This window comes from Thalassophryne amazonica, chromosome 9 (assembly GCF_902500255.1).
Source record: "Thalassophryne amazonica chromosome 9, fThaAma1.1, whole genome shotgun sequence".
Taxonomy (NCBI): Eukaryota; Metazoa; Chordata; class Actinopteri; order Batrachoidiformes; family Batrachoididae; genus Thalassophryne; species Thalassophryne amazonica.
This window is the reverse complement of record NC_047111.1, coordinates 58,833,699-58,849,621: the sequence shown is the minus strand read 5'-3', so window position 1 is coordinate 58,849,621 and position 15,923 is coordinate 58,833,699. Positions and strand designations below refer to the sequence as shown.

Here is a 15,923-nt window from a genome sequence, read left to right as displayed (position 1 = left end):
CAGGATAAGGGCAAGGGTGCCTGAATCCCCATTGCCAAAGAAACAAAAAACATGAAGGGAAACAAAATCGTTATAGTAGACTATGGCATAATGCAATCTGCAACCTCACCATTAGACACTGACTCCTACACACGAAGCATTACTTCAGAAACTGCTCACTGTTTGAGGGGACACAAGGAAAAAAAATACCAATTAAAGAGACTAAAATATTGAATTAAACCTTCACTCAATATTAATTAATCTAATAAAAGCACTCAATGTAGCAAAAAGAGTAGAAGTGTGTGTTACTGACCAAACTAAACTACATTTTAGTTCTCACAAGATCAGCATCTTCATGTGGTCATGAATGGAACACAAGTTCTCATCTCATTGGTCGGATGTCTCTTACAAAAAGAGGGGACAAAGACAAAAGATGTAGTTCATCTGCTCTAATTCAGTAAGCCCGTGTTTGTCTCACTGCATACTCATTGTGCCCTCTGCTGGAGAACTGGAGTATCAATACTGTATAACGAAGACACTCTTTGCCCTTTCACGTGTTCCTAAAAAGTAAGAGCTGCTCTCTGGCAGAAACTGCTTTAATTCCTTCATTCAATTACACCCTCTAATATTAAGGCTGCTGTTTTGATCTGATATAATTTTTGACTGATTCAAGTTAAATCAAGTCTGGGAGCATGCAGTGGTGCTGCTCTTAGCTGCATCCACAACACCATGGAACCGCCTTGGATACTGGATGGCAATGACCCAAACAGACAACTGGTCCAACCAGTTTGGCTGATTGGCATTAGAAAGGAAATATTTTACTTTTTTCCCTTTTTTTTTTAATTTGGAATGAAGTAAATTGCTGTGTAAAACCAGTAAGTGAGGACTCTCTCCCATTAGCACAACCACCACTAGGGGATGTAGGCACACACAGTATGTTCCCTGTCTGTGTGATTATTAATTCCACATATCAAACTACCACAGCTAAGGTGTACATGGCATCCCCAATACCTCTGTGAGCAGACCAGTGGACTGCAATGGTAATAATTCCAGTGCTAGCTCACAAAATAGAAGCAAAAAAAAAAAAAAAAAAAAAAAACATGCAAGATTCACACATAATTTTAGATGTGCAGTTTTATCTCCCTCTGTGTCTCTCTCTCTCTCTCACACACACACACACACACACACACACACACTCACTATATGCACTCATTCACTTGCCCAAACTGCCAAGGTTAGCAAAGGCATCTTGTTTGGGTGGAACCATGGCTGGTGTGATGGAGTGTGCGAGGCCCATCCCCACTCCAGGCACACCCATGCCAGTCATACCAGCCATCATAAACGGAGAGGCCATGCCCATATTCATGTTCATTCCCACCATGGCTTGGTTGACAGGAAGAGCACCCATCCCCACAGTAGTCGTTGCCATAGATGCAGGCATGCCCACTGTCATGGCGTTGCCTGTCATCACAGAATTAACAGCAGGTCTGATGGGTGTTACATGGGGCGAGGAGCCGAGGCTTATTCCTCCAAAGGTCTGGGCCAACAGGTTGACAGGAGGCATGCCTGCACAGACACAAAGGTTCAGGTGTAAAGAAAACTGTCCTCATCTATTCCCTACACCTGTGCATGGATCTTCATCTTCCCATCTCAATAGCAGTGGACCCACTAAGACATGCAGTGCCACACAGGTCCAGTTAACATGAGCAGGATGTAAGATAAACAACTGGTTTTCTTTTAGTGTGCTTTGTCACACCTTTCCATATAATCAGGTTTAGACCATTAGGCTCTGATAAACTAAGATCCCAGATAAGAAGTACTAAATTGTGTGGGCAATCCAAATTTTGCATGTTGGGGTGGAGAGAACTTTACAAGTGATTTACTAAGAGTAAATATGTACAACTGATAGTGAGCTGTAATGTAAAGTAGAGAGCAATGTAATGGAGGATTTTGCACATGTTAATGGCTGCAAGCGTAAAACAAAAAGAAAATCAATCACTTGGTTACGTTACTGGATGCAAGTGCAAAGCACCTCTTTATCCAGATCTAATATACAAGGAAGACAACTCAGTACTCTAATAACAGTGTATTTTACTGATTTATTATAGATTTGCACAGTAGCACACACACAGCACATTCAGACATGAATGTCATCCCAGAACGACAGCTGTGCGCACAGAATGCACATCCCTGAGTCTGTGAGGGACGAAGCACAGCTGCCTCGTGGTTGCAGGTATGCAGCTGTGCGCAATGGTGGAACCCAAAGACACCCGTCTGTGTACTGGCAGAACACAGAGCTCTGTGCGCACTGATGTTTGTGTGTGTTTCAAAGGCAGAATACACATGCAGTGTGAACAGACGTGCGTGCGCCATCCCACACAGACCCAGAGACGCGCATGTGTGTGTTTATTTGTGTAACCCATCAATGACTGTAATTATTAAGAGCTGCAATAAAATGTACTCTGGCCCACCTGTTATACATGGAGACATTAATTCTTCAAGAAATAAACACACAAGAGATAAACCATTAAAATGTTAAAATATGCCCAACATTCACAATTAATGATTTTTTTTTTTTATTCTGTGTACAAGGAGGCAGTAGTCTGTGCTGCTGCAACAGCAGTCTGTTAAGAACAAACAGTTAATGCCAAGGTTTCAAAATCACTAAATAGACACTATAAGCACCAGAAAAAGTTAAAAACTAAAGCAAATCTCACCTATTTGCAAGTTTCATCCCACAATTTTGTGCTCTTGGGTGGACAAACCCCAAATTGCATTTTCATAATGGCAAATGCACTAAACTGATAATACACATTATTCTGCACAATTGACAGATGCAGTACCCTTTGTGCATAGTTACTAAAACAGCTTGTTGGTGTAATTGCAAATGCAATGGTGTTTGTGCACGTTTTCACACATGCAGACCTTAAGTAAATCAGGCACTATTTCAAAATGACCTCCAAATAAAATTATGCTGAAAAATGTGTAAGAATTATTTTTGCTTCAAGTATAACATTACTAAAAAGATATTTTGTGTTAAATTTTTTCCAATGTGCTATCTGCATTTTGCAGTTTCATAGCAGTGCATCTGCCTTCTGCAAGGCTATAATGCTGTTTATGTGAAACTCTTTCAGGAAGTGCCTTGGTATCCGCTGTAGCTGGTTCACTGCGGCACACTGAAGCTGCTTCTAGCACTACAGCAGTGACAAAGTCAGCGATTTTACTGTGCCAGCAGGTATGTGCCGAATGCTCATGTGTGACTAATATTTAACACATAATACAACATTGATGATAATACACGCATTGCGCTGATGCATGCATCATCAATGTTGTATTATGCATCGCAGTCTTTCTTGATAAATGACTTCATCTCCAAGATGAATGTTTGGACCCAGCCTTCCAGGAGACCCCCAAGGCATCACGATGCCAAAGCAACTTAACGTCTCCAGTCTCAAGTGTGACAACGTCAAGCAAAGACTGGTGGATGAAATCAACATCAAGCTACATTTAACAAACACAGACCTGCATGCAGACATTAAGGCACAATGGGGGCATCTTCATGATGCTGTCTATGCTGTGCCTCAGACGTGTTGGGTCCCGTGACCCGCAAGCACCAGGATTGGTTTGATGACAACAAACTCATCCAAGCTTTGCTTGAGGAGAAGCACAGACTCTACAGAGATCTCCTCAATGATCCTTCTGCTGTGTCAAAGAAGGAAGCCTTCAACAAAACCAGAAGAACTGTGCAGCCCAAGCTATGCCACATGCAGGATAAGTGGTTTAGAAAGAAGGCTGATGAGATCCAGTCGTATGCCAACATGAAGGATGTGAAGAACTTCTATAGCGACCTCAAGGCTGTCTACAGCTCCATATCATCTGAATCATTGCCTCTCCTCAGTGCAGATGGGAACATGTTGATCTCAGACAAGGAAAATATCCTGGAGTGCTGGGCAGAACACTTCCGCGATGCCCTCAACCACCCGTCCACAATCAACCAAGAAGCAATTGCCAGGCTGCCACAGGTCCCCACTGACCAGTCGCTTGCCGACTCCAAATTGTAGAAGAGGTGGTGAAAGCCATCAAGCATTTGTCCAGTGGTGAGGCACCTAGTGCCGACTTGATCCCTGCTGAGATCTTCGCCTCTAGAGGCCTGCGCCTGACCGAATGCCTCCCAAAGCTGTTCCAGTCCATGTGGCACCATGAAAAGCTCCCTCAGTTATACAAAGACGCCTTGGTTGTCCACTTATACAAGCAGAAAGGAAACAGGAAAATATGCAACAACCACGTGGCATCTCATTGCTCTCCATTTCTGGGAAACTGCTATCCAGAATCCTGCTCAACCACCATACCCCACATCTTAAGCGAGACCTACTACCGGAGAGCCAGTGTGGATTCAGGAGTGGACGTAGCACCATGGACATGATCTTCTCCGCGTGGCAACTACAAGGTAAGTGTCAGGAGCAGAATGCCAGTCTCTACACCATCTTCATGGATCTGACGAAAGCATTCGACACTGTGTCATGAGGGATTGTGGAAGATCATGGCCAAGTACAGATGCCCTGCCAAGTTAATCGCGCTAGTCCAACAGTTCCAAGACAGCATGTTTGAAAGGGTCCAGTATGATGGAGAGTACTCCCAGCCCTCCCCGTGTCCAATGGTGTATGGTAGGGCTGCGTGCTGGCCCCCCACCTTGTTCAGCATGATGTTCTCTGCCATGCTGAATGACACCTTCTGGGATGGTGGCATCGGTGTTTACTTCAGGTACTGGACTGACAGGAAGCTCTTCAACCTGTGGGGGTTGCAAGCCAAAACCAAAGTACATGAAGACACTGCCTGTGACTTTCTCTTTGCTGACGACTGCGCATTGAATGCTAGTACCTGTTCTCCAAGGCGTGTGATGATTTGGGCATCACAATCTCCACCAAGAAGACAGAGTTCCTGGACCAGCAACCCCCAGGAGCCCCCTACATAGAGCCCGTCATAACAGTCAATGGACAGAGACTTATTGTGGTAGACAAGTTTGTCTACCTGGGAAGCAACCTATCATGCTTTGCCAACACCGAGGAGGAGGTGGCCAACACGACTGCCAGAGCCAGCGCAGCCTTCAGGAGACTCCGTGACCGGGTTTGGGAGCAATGCGGACTGAGCCTACAGACCAAGTTGAAGGTGCCTCATGCCATGGTGCTTCCACCCTACTGTTTGCCAGCGAAACATGGACAGTCTATAGTTACTACGCCAGACAGCTACAAAGCCTTCCACATAAGATGCCTGAGAACACTGCAACACATTAAATGGCAGGAAAAAGTTCCGGACATGGAGGTACTTCAGTGAGCCCAGATGGAGAGCATTCACACCACACTCTTATGCTCCCAGCTGTACTCCGCATGGAAGACAGTTGCCTCCCAAAGCATCTTTTCTACGGGGAGCTGACGGAAGAGAAGCAATCTCATGCTGGCAAGAAGAAATGCTTCAAGGACACCCTCAAGGCTTCCTTGAAGCACTGCAACATCCCCCTGCCTCCTGGGAAGAAGCTGCGCAAAACTGCCCTGCCTGGCGAACCTCAGTCAGAACAGGTGTAGCAGAGTTTGAAGCGCAACTCATACAAGAACTGCAGCAGAAGCAACAACGCCGGCAGGACTGGTCAAGCTTCTCTTCCCAGCCAGACATTCCATGCCCACACTGCAGCAGAAAATTCAGAGCAAAGATTGGTTTGATTAGCCATCTCCGCCCCCACACCACCCGGTGATACTGTGAAGTCAAGGTCATCTTGGTTCGCAAAAGATTATCATAATCATCATGACATTGAAACAGGTGTCAAATATTTATCTTCTGTTTTAGCAGTGCACATTATGAAAGCTTACATTCATGCAACATACACAGATAGCAAATTGCAGGTGAATATTAGTGGCCAAATTATTAAACATTCAAAATATTACTTCCTTCAGTATGGAAGAAAATACCTTGTTGCTGGATGATATTATTAAGAGTGGGTGGAGTTTTTGTGGGGTTGATACCAGCTGACAGGAAATCCAGGCTAATGTTGACAGACGGGTCAGACCAGGTCGAGCCCAATGATCCTTGGCCAACCTTCTGCTGTCCTAATGGCTGCTGGCCAATGGGACCTCCTAAACTCTGAAACAAATTACACATTTTTCACTTTCTTTAATAAATGATTATACAAGTCACAACCATGGTAGGACAACTTTTACTAAAAAAAAACTGACAAAAATGAACTGATGTTATGAAAGGTTGTATACACCAAGATCTCTCACAACTAAACAAAATTTCAAATCACATAAAACCTCACAAATGTTGTATTTAACAAAATGTTGATATACAGTTAGTACATGTGAGATTTGCATTTACATCAGAGCCGCCTTTTTACAACCATTTCTTGAATCAATGTAACCTTGGCCGTGGATGATCATCGGTGATATACACCTTCTCAGAGTGTTTTGAAACAAAAACAAACCGCACTCTATTGTGTGGGTCAGCACCAGTGGTCAAGTCACTGCTCCTCTTCTCCAGGCTGCCAGCAAATGTCATTTCCTTTGTGCCAGAGCCAACGGGAGGCTCATTCTGCTTCCAGGAAGACATTTTCCTCACGTGGCTGCTCATTCCAGCTTTCCTAAATACAATTCAGATTGACTGAACTGGAAATCCTGACATTGAACGTCTACAGCAAACAACCTTGTTGTCCAGCTTTTGTCTCAGTCTTAAACTAGCTGTTGGTAGGTGGTCTTTTGCCCTGCTGCTTCCTCACAGCCCTTCTCCCACATGATTCTTAGTTCTACCAGGATGAAAGCACTTTCTTTAGACAATGCAAAGAATGAAATGTGGTCTTAGGGCTTTGGATAACACCACCTCTGGAACCTGAAAATTTCTTCCCAGGTATACATTCCTCCCCTAGCCCTAGGCTGATTGCAAAAGATTGTGTTTATCATCACTCTGGCCTTGGCCCTTTCACAAAGATGGTTCCGGAAGAAGTTTCCTCTGTACAGAGTGTTTCGTTGTACTTTCCAGCTCAGAGGTACCTACTACTGTTGCCAACACCTTATGATGCCACCTGTATCTTTCTGGGGTTAAAGTTGCTTCACACCCTAAAAGGATGTGAGCTATAGTTCCTCTACTTCCACAAAGTTTACATAGCAAGTCTTCCCTCATCCCTTCTGGGTACAGTTTGACTGTAAGTGGGAGACTATCGTATATGGCACTGAGATTGCCTTCTACTAAAAAGAAAAAAAATACAACTTGACACAGAACGTCCTGAAATTAAAAGCTGAGAGTTTATAGCTCTGTTCCATACACTGATTATTTGTGCGTGCATAAAACAATTGCTGATCATTGATGCATGTCACTACAAAATCATTTTTACATGAAGGTAGAAGGAAGTGTCCTGGAAAATATGATCTTGTGGCAGAATTCAACACCTAATGGACATAATTCACCATACCGACTGTTTCCTGTTTGGGATGTGGTATACCAAAGTGTTGCCACTTGTAGTTAAAGTGTGTCCTCTGTTCTGCATGTGTTAACACGCCCAGGTGTGCATATTGATGCTTCCTGTCTCAGGCCATGCGTGGGTTATTGCCAATGTTTATTCCTGCTATGCTTTTCCTTGTCAGGACTCCTGTGAGATTAATGGGTGGGGCTGAGCTCATAAAAAGTCTGTGAAGTGTGTGAAAAGAGAAAAAGTGACATGCCATTGTACTGTCGAAATGGGAAATTGTTTCTTTTTTTTTCATCTGTCACAACTCCCACAATCTAAAACATTCTGAACTATGAACATGTGTCTGTGTGGCCAGCTGCAGCTGTGAGAATCTCACCTCATCAACAACAAAATGATGCACACTGGGTTGTTAAAATGTAGCTACTTGTTTAAGACTTCTGAAATTGTGTTTATAAAACATTTGTTAGGGGAGGTGATGGTCTAGTGGTTAAGGTGTTGGGCTTGAGACCAGAAGATCCTCGGTTCAAATCCCAGCCTGACTGGAAAATCACAAGGTCTTTAATCCCCTATTGCTCCCGGTGTGTAGTGAGTGCCTTGTATGGCAGCACCCTCACAACGGGGTGAATGTAAGGCATTATTTGTAAAGCACTTTGAGCATCTGATGCAGATGGAAAAGCGCTATATAAATGCAGTCCATTTACCATTTGTATTAATACCTCATAGATTTCTGCGAGTTTCTTAAAATATCCAGTGAAATGCTGTTTCAGAGCTGTACTAACCATTGGATCCAATCACTTTACACATGCCACATACAGGTTTCCAGAGCTGAAGAGTTCACAATTAACAGTTCACATGACTTTACAATTATTGTAACTGCTTAAATAAGTTGACTGTTTCAGGGATCAATAAAAACAATTTAAAAGTTTTCATTGAAATGTTTCTTCAAAGTTTTTCATTTCAATTTTATCATTGAAGGAGCAGATTTGTAAATGAATATGGACCGTATTAAAGTCTTAATAAGGTAATTCATAAAGGAGTTATATTGTACAAACTCAGTTTTTCAAAAAACACTTTACACTTTTCTCATTAATCTTTGATAACCAAAGAAAAAGTATTATCAGACCATGTTTATCATATTTGTCACAAATCACAATACTGTGTAATAATATATGCAATATTACTTTCTGATCAAATTCTGCATCCCTATCATTCTTAGAATTATTTATTCGTATAGTACTTCAGTTTCTTTTATCAGTTGTTTCTGACCTTTTGAGCAAATGTGGTACCTACCTGCTGAGAGCGTGAAAGCGGCACTGTGGGTATAGTGACAGGTACTCCTGGCGTTGTTCCTCCCAGAGAGAAAGTCATGCTCTGAGAGGCATTCAGTGTTGCATGCAGATTGTTTACTTGATGGTTACTACCACCCATCAGGTCAAAAAGCTCAGCAGAAGGTGGGACAGGGGTAGGATTAGAGGATGGACTTGAATTTGACTGGATGCTGCAAAACAGGTCAGTGATAGTGTGGGTGGGATCAGTGTTAGATGAAGCTGGCTGATTGGTGGAGAAGACATTCCAATCTCCATATTCTCCATTCACACTGGATGATCCAGCACCTACAAGAACAACAAAAAAAGGTTGTTTAGTCCATGATTTGTGCTTGATTTAACTGAGACACCCCTCCACTGTGTCACAATGTTACATAAATCAAACCTACTAACACAGGATATCGCAATGAATACAAAAGTACACTGGGTGAGACTACAAATGCACTGGCACTAAATGGTTTTCGGCGATGGTTACAAAAGTGTCAATTTATCTGCAGTTTTCAGGCTCTGCAAATGATGCACAAGAGAAGATAAATAATCCTTTGGATTTGAATACCACTAAAATTAAATTTCTGTAGCGTTCATTTAATAGATGTTTTCTAATGGAGATTTTGCTGGTTATGAAAAATTAAGTACCACAAATGGTACAAACATAGCATGTTTGAGTAACAATCACATTCTGTTTTACAGCTCACACATGTAAGAAAAAGCATGTGATTTTTTTCTTTTTAATGTAACATGATCACAGTATCATTGTAATATGGCAACTGGTAGTAATCACTGATTGTGTGAGTGCTTGCAATTATTTGTGATTACAAATAATACAACATACTTCTGCTGTATTATTTGTGATTACAAATAATACAACATACTTCTGCTGTTTCTACTGCCCACTTTTTAGTGTCTTTTCTTGGTTGTCTTTACTACAGGCATGGACAATTTGCAGCTTCTTGTGACAGCCTTGTGGGTAAATTAGGAATAGTTTGTGTCTTACTGAACATTTTAAAAACTCTGAATATTGCCTTTCCTCTGAATATTTGCCATTAGGAAAGGTTTACACACCTTGACTTCACAGATGATGTTGTGATCTCTACAAATCAGTGAATGCTGGATTTGTGATTGTCCTGGATCAAGACTAAGATCCAGGACCTGTATTCACAAAGCATCTCAGAGTCCTCTCAGAGAGCTCCCAACTTAACCTAAAGATTCTTAGCAAGGAATCTTAGCCTAAGAGTGATCCAGGAAGTGTCTGAGAGCAACTGTGTGTTGTGTGGGCCGCCAGAAGAGGATGTACTGCTGGCCCACCACCAAAGGGCGCCCTGCCTGAAGTGCGGGCTTCAGGCACGAGAGGGCGCTGCCGCCACGGACACAGCCGGGAGTGACAGCTGTCACTCATTAATTCCTGACAGCTGTCACACATTCTTCATCATCGCACTCCATAAAGACCAGACGTCATCTCCACCTCATCGCCGAGATATCATACTTCATTGGAGGTAATATCCTCAGCCGTTTGTGTCTTTTGCAATATATCTGTATATTGTGAGTGTTTGCAGGAGTACCGGTTCCTTTTTCTGTGGAGGCTGAGTGAGTGCAGGACGGCACTCTTTTCCCCTGAGGAATCACTGCGGTACTCTGCAACATATTGAGTGAGAGGTGGAGGTGGCATTCCCACCGCTGTTGTTACTGGGTGTACACACACCCACACTTGACTGTCTTTGTTCTTCGCCAGCAGTACCAGATCCGACAGTCGGGGACGGTGATCACCTGGGAATTAGGGACTTGGCGGCTCCAGTATTCACCAGGTTCTGTGGGGGCGGAAATCGTGTGGTTCCGGCTCTTCTCAGGACAGACGTCTTCTATCCTCGAGCCTGCCCACACGTCACCTTTGTAATTTGACTGTAATTATATTCTGAGATTGTCTGTATGTTCGTTGTGCACGTTTCACAACATTAAATTGTTACCTTTTGGCTCATCTATTGACTGTTCATTTGCGCCCCCTGTTGTGGGTCCGTGTCACTACACTTTCACAACAGGATATCTCGGCCAGCGTCATGGACTCCGAGGGGCGTCACCCGGCTGTTGAACGACCAATGGGAGAGCAGGGAGCGCAGGCGTCTGCAGGAGGCGTGATTGGTGAGCTACAGCACATTCTCACCGCCTTTACGGCTCGGTTGGATCAAATGACCGAGCAAAACATCCTCCTGAACCGCAGGGTGGAGGCTCTCTCCGCGCAGGTGGCGGCGAGCGCTCAGGGCGCTGCTGCAGCTCCTCCTCCTGCCGACCCTGTGCAGAATATGAACGTTCCAGTGGTGGTTCAACAACCCCTCCCACCATCCCCTGAAGCATACATAAGCCCTCCTGAGCCGTACGGAGGTTGTGTGGAGACGTGCGCGGACTTTCTCATGCAATGTTCGCTCGTCTTCGCACAAGGTCCCGTCATGTACGCGTCAGATGCTAGTAAAATAGCTTATGTGATTGCTCTGCTTCGGGGTAAAGCACGCGCCTGGGCTACGGCGCTCTGGGAACAGAACTCACGGTTGTTATCAGCATACACTGGGTTTGTGGGGGAGTTCAGAACAGTGTTTGATCACCCTAACAGAGGAGAGACCGCTTCAACCGTGCTGCTGTCAATGACACAGGGACGCGAGAGCGCAGCCGCTTATGCAGTCAACTTCCGCATCGCGGCTGCGAGGTCCGGCTGGAATAACGTTGCGCTCCACGCCGCCTTCATAAACGGACTGTCGTTGGTTCTGAAGGAGCAGCTGGTAGCTAAGGAGGAACCGATGGATTTAGATGGGCTTATCAATCTCGTTATACGGTTAGACAATCGGTTGGAGGAACGCCGTCGGGAGCGAGGCGAAGGACGTGACCGGATATGCGCCGCCCCTCTCCCTTCCGGGTTCGAAAAGGCGCCGCCCTCCCCACGCTCCACAGCCACAGCGCTCCGTGGGATAACAGCTCCCCCTGCTGACGTTGTTAGGGAAACGCACAGGGCCAAAATGAGGAGGCTGATCCGCGGGGAGTGTTTTCTCTGCAGCTCAAAGGAGCACATACAGAAAAACTGCCCCAAAACGACAACACTCGCCCTTAGAGACCGGGCTAAGGGGGGGTCAAAACATTCAATTGAGACACACACAGATTGCCACACGACTCCCAGTCACAATCCTGAGCGGGGATTTAACCCTTCAAGCCCCAGCACTGGTGGACACGGGGTCAGAAGGGAATTTGCTAGACAGCAGATGGGCAAGGGAGGTAGGGCTCCCTCTGGTGGCGCTTCCTTCGCCATTGCAGGTTCGGGCACTAGATGGCACCCTCCTCCCTTTACTCACACACAAGGCACAACCAGTAACTCTGGTGGTGTCTGGAAACCATCGGGAGGAGATTGAGTTTTTTGTAACTCCTACCTCCCGCGTGATTTTGGGCTTCCCATGGATGTTGAAGCACAATCCCCGGATTGATTGGCCGTCTGGGGTGGTGGTTCAGTGGAGCGAAACCTGCCATCGGGTGTGTTTAGGATCCTCGGTTCCTCCCGGTTTACAGGCTAAGGAGGAGGTCAAAGTCCCTCCCAATCTGACGGCAGTGCCGGTTGAGTACCACGATTCTGCTGACGTCTTCAGCAAGGATCTGGCACTCACCCTTCCCCCGCACCGTCCGTACGATTGTGCCATTGATTTGGTTCCAGGCGCTGAGTTCCCGTCCAGCAGGCTGTACAACCTCTCACGACCTGAGCGCGAATCAATGGAGACCTACATCCGGGACTCAGTAGCTGCCGGGCTGATCCGGAACTCCACCTCCCCGATGGGGGCAGGTTTCTTTTTTGTGGGCAAGAAAGATGGCGGACTCCGTCCATGCATTGATTACAGGGGGCTGAATGAGATTACGGTTCGCAATCGATACCCGTTGCCATTGTTGGATTCCGTGTTCACCCCCCTGCATGGAGCCAAAATCTTTACTAAGCTGGATCTTAGAAATGCGTATCACCTGGTTCGGATCCGGAAGGGAGACGAATGGAAGACGGCATTTAACACCCCGTTAGGTCACTTTGAGTACCTGGTCATGCCGTTCGGCCTCACCAACGCCCCCGCGACGTTCCAAGCCTTGGTTAACGACGTCTTGCGGGACTTCCTGCACCGATTCGTCTTCGTATATCTGGACGATATTCTCATCTTTTCTCCGGATCCTGAGACCCATGTCCAGCATGTACGTCAGGTCCTGCAACGGTTATTAGAGAACCGATTGTTTGTGAAGGGCGAGAAGTGCGAGGTTCACCGCACGTCTTTGTCCTTCCTGGGGTTTATCATCTCCTCTAACTCCGTCGCCCCTGATCCGGCCAAGGTTGCGGCGGTGAGAGATTGGCCCCAACCAACAAGCCGTAGGAAGCTGCAACAGTTCCTCGGCTTCGCTAATTTCTATAGGAGGTTCATTAAGGGCTACAGTCAGGTAGTTAGCCCCCTGACAGCCCTGACCTCTCCAAAAGTCCCCTTCACCTGGTCGGATCGGTGCGAAGCCACGTTCAAGGAGTTGAAATGACGGTTCTCTACTGCGCCAGTTTTGGTGCAGCCCGACCCTAGCCGCCAGTTCGTGGTTGAAGTGGACGCCTCTGACTCAGGGATAGGAGCCATGCTGTCCCAGAGCGGAGAGACCGATAAGGTTCTTCACCCGTGTGCCTACTTTTCACGCAGGTTGACCCCGGCTGAACGGAACTATGACGTCGGCAATCGAGAACTCCTTGCGGTGAAAGAGGCTCTTGAGGAGTGGAGACACCTGTTGGAAGGAGCGTCTGTGCCATTCACGGTTTTCACTGACCATCGGAACCTGGAGTATATCAGGACCGCCAAGCGGCTGAACCCCAGGCAAGCCCGCTGGTCACTGTTCTTCGGGCGTTTTGACTTCCGGATCACCTATCGCCCCGGGACCAAGAACCAGAGGTCGGATGCCTTGTCCCGGGTACACGAAGAGGAGGTCAAAACTGCACTGTCGGATCCACCGGAGCCCATCCTGCCGGAGTCCACTATCGTGGCCACCCTCACCTGGGACGTGGAGAAGATCGTCCGGGAGGCCCTGGCACAGAGCCCGGACCCAGGTACAGGTCCGAAGAACCGTTTATACGTCCCACCAGAGGCCAGAGCTGCAGTCTTGGACTTCTGTCACGGTTCCAAGCTCTCCTGTCATCCAGCGGTGCGAAGGACCGTGGCAGTTGTCCGGCAGCGCTTCTGGTGGGCGTCTATGGAGGCCGACGTCCGGGAGTATATCCAGGCCTGCACCACCTGTGCCAGGGGCAAGGCTGACCACAGGAAGGCCCAAGGACTACTCCAACCGCTTCCTGTGCCTCATCGCCCCTGGTCCCACATCGGCCTGGATTTCGTCACGGGCCTCCCGCCGTCCCAGGGCAACACCACCATCTTCACAATAGTGGACCGATTCACCATGTTGTCCGTCTGCATGGGATACCTACCGACATCGTCTCAGATCGTGGTCCCCAGTTCTCCTCACACGTCTGGAGGAGCTTCTGCAGGGAACTGGGGGCCACCGTGAGCCTCTCGTCCGGGTACCATCCACAGACGAACGGACAGGCAGAGCGGGCCAACCAGGAACTGGAACAGACCCTCCGCTGCGTCACATCCGCGCACCCGACGGCCTGGAGTAACCATCTGGCCTGGATCGAGTATGCGCATAACAGCCAGGTGTCTTCTGCCACCGGCCTCTCCCCATTTGAGGTGTGTTTGGGGTATCAGCCCCCGTTGTTCCCCGTGGTGGAGGGAGAGGTCGGTGTGCCCTCGGTCCAGGCCCACCTGCGGAAGTGCCGTCGGGAGTGGCGCTCCGCCCGTTCTGCCTTGTTGAAGGCCCGGACGAGAGCGAAGACCCATGCAGACCGCCGGCGATCCCCGGCCCCTGCTTACCAGCCCGGGCAGGAGGTGTGGCTGTCCACGAAGGACATCCCCCTCCAAGTGGACTCCCCCAAGTTGAAGGACCGGTACATTGGACCTTTCAAGATCCTCAAAATCCTCAGTCCTGCCGCAGTGAAGCTCCGACTCCCAGCTTCACTGCGGATCCACCCGGTTTTTCATGTGTCCAGACTCAAGCCTCACCACACCTCACCCCTCTGTGCTCCCGGTCCGGCGCCGCCTCCTGCCCGGATCATTGACGGGGAGCCGGCTTGGACAGTGCGCCGGCTCCTGGACGCCCGTCGAATGGGCCGGGGGTTCCAGTATTTGGTGGACTGGGAAGGGTATGGACCTGAAGAACGCTCCTGGGTGAAGAGGAGCTTCATCCTGGACCCGGCCCTCCTGGCCGATTTCTACCGCAGACGCCCGGACAAGCCTGGTCGGGCGCCAGGAGGCGCCCGTTGAGGGGGGGGGGGGGGGGGTCCTGTTGTGTGGGCCGCCAGAAGAGGATGTACTGCTGGCCCACCACCAAAGGGCGCCCTGCCTGAAGTGCGGGCTTCAGGCACGAGAGGGCGCTGCCGCCACGGACACAGCCGGGAGTGACAGCTGTCACTCATTAATTCCTGACAGCTGTCACACATTCTTCATCATCGCACTCCATAAAGACCAGACGTCATCTCCACCTCATCGCCGAGATATCATACTTCATTGGAGGTAATATCCTCAGCCGTTTGTGTCTTTTGCAATATCTGTATATTGTGAGTGTTTGTAGGAGTACCGGTTCCTTTTTCTGTGGAGGCTGAGGACGGCACTCTTTTCCCCTGAGGAATCACTGCGGTACTCTGCAACATATTGAGTGAGAGGTGGAGGTGGCATTCCCACCGCTGTTGTTACTGGGTGTACACACACCCACACTTAACTGTCTTTGTTCTTCGCCAGCAGTACCAGATCCGACAGTCGGGGACGGTGATCACCTGGGAATTCGGGACTTGGCGGCTCCAGTATTCACCAGGTTCTGTGGGGGCGGAAATCGTGTGGTTCCGGCTCTTCTCAGGACAGACGTCTTCTATCCTCGAGCCTGCCCACACATCACCTTTGTAATTTGACTGTAATTATATTCTGAGATTGTCTGTATGTTCGTTGTGCACGTTTCACAACATTAAATTGTTACCTTTTGGCTCATCTATTGACCGTTCATTTGCGGCCCCTGTTGTGGGTCCGTGTCACTACACTTTCACAACACTGTGAGCAAGGAGTGGACAGAAACTTTATCTTTGTGAGGAG

The 15,923-nt window shown here is 47.7% G+C and overlaps 1 protein-coding gene and 1 long non-coding RNA gene across 2 annotated transcripts in view; both read right to left on the bottom strand.

The window, feature by feature from the left end:
* Positions 1–1,128: 1,128 nt before the first annotated feature.
* Positions 1,129–15,923, bottom strand: part of LOC117517186 (clathrin interactor 1-like) — a 51,605-nt gene continuing 36,810 nt past the window's right edge. The window contains exons 10-12 of the mRNA XM_034178115.1: positions 8,720–9,042; positions 5,940–6,111; positions 1,129–1,545 (exon numbers count right to left, since the gene is read on the bottom strand). Of these exons, the coding sequence (XP_034034006.1) occupies positions 1,193–1,545; positions 5,940–6,111; positions 8,720–9,042 (848 nt within the window). The 3' untranslated portion in view covers positions 1,129–1,192. The remainder of the gene's footprint in view (positions 1,546–5,939; positions 6,112–8,719; positions 9,043–15,923) is intronic.
* LOC117517187 lies at positions 6,335–7,570 on the bottom strand. The gene is made up of 2 exons (XR_004562676.1): positions 7,477–7,570; positions 6,335–6,681 (listed from the first exon to the last, which is right to left on the bottom strand). It is a non-coding gene; the product is annotated as an uncharacterized LOC117517187 (long non-coding RNA).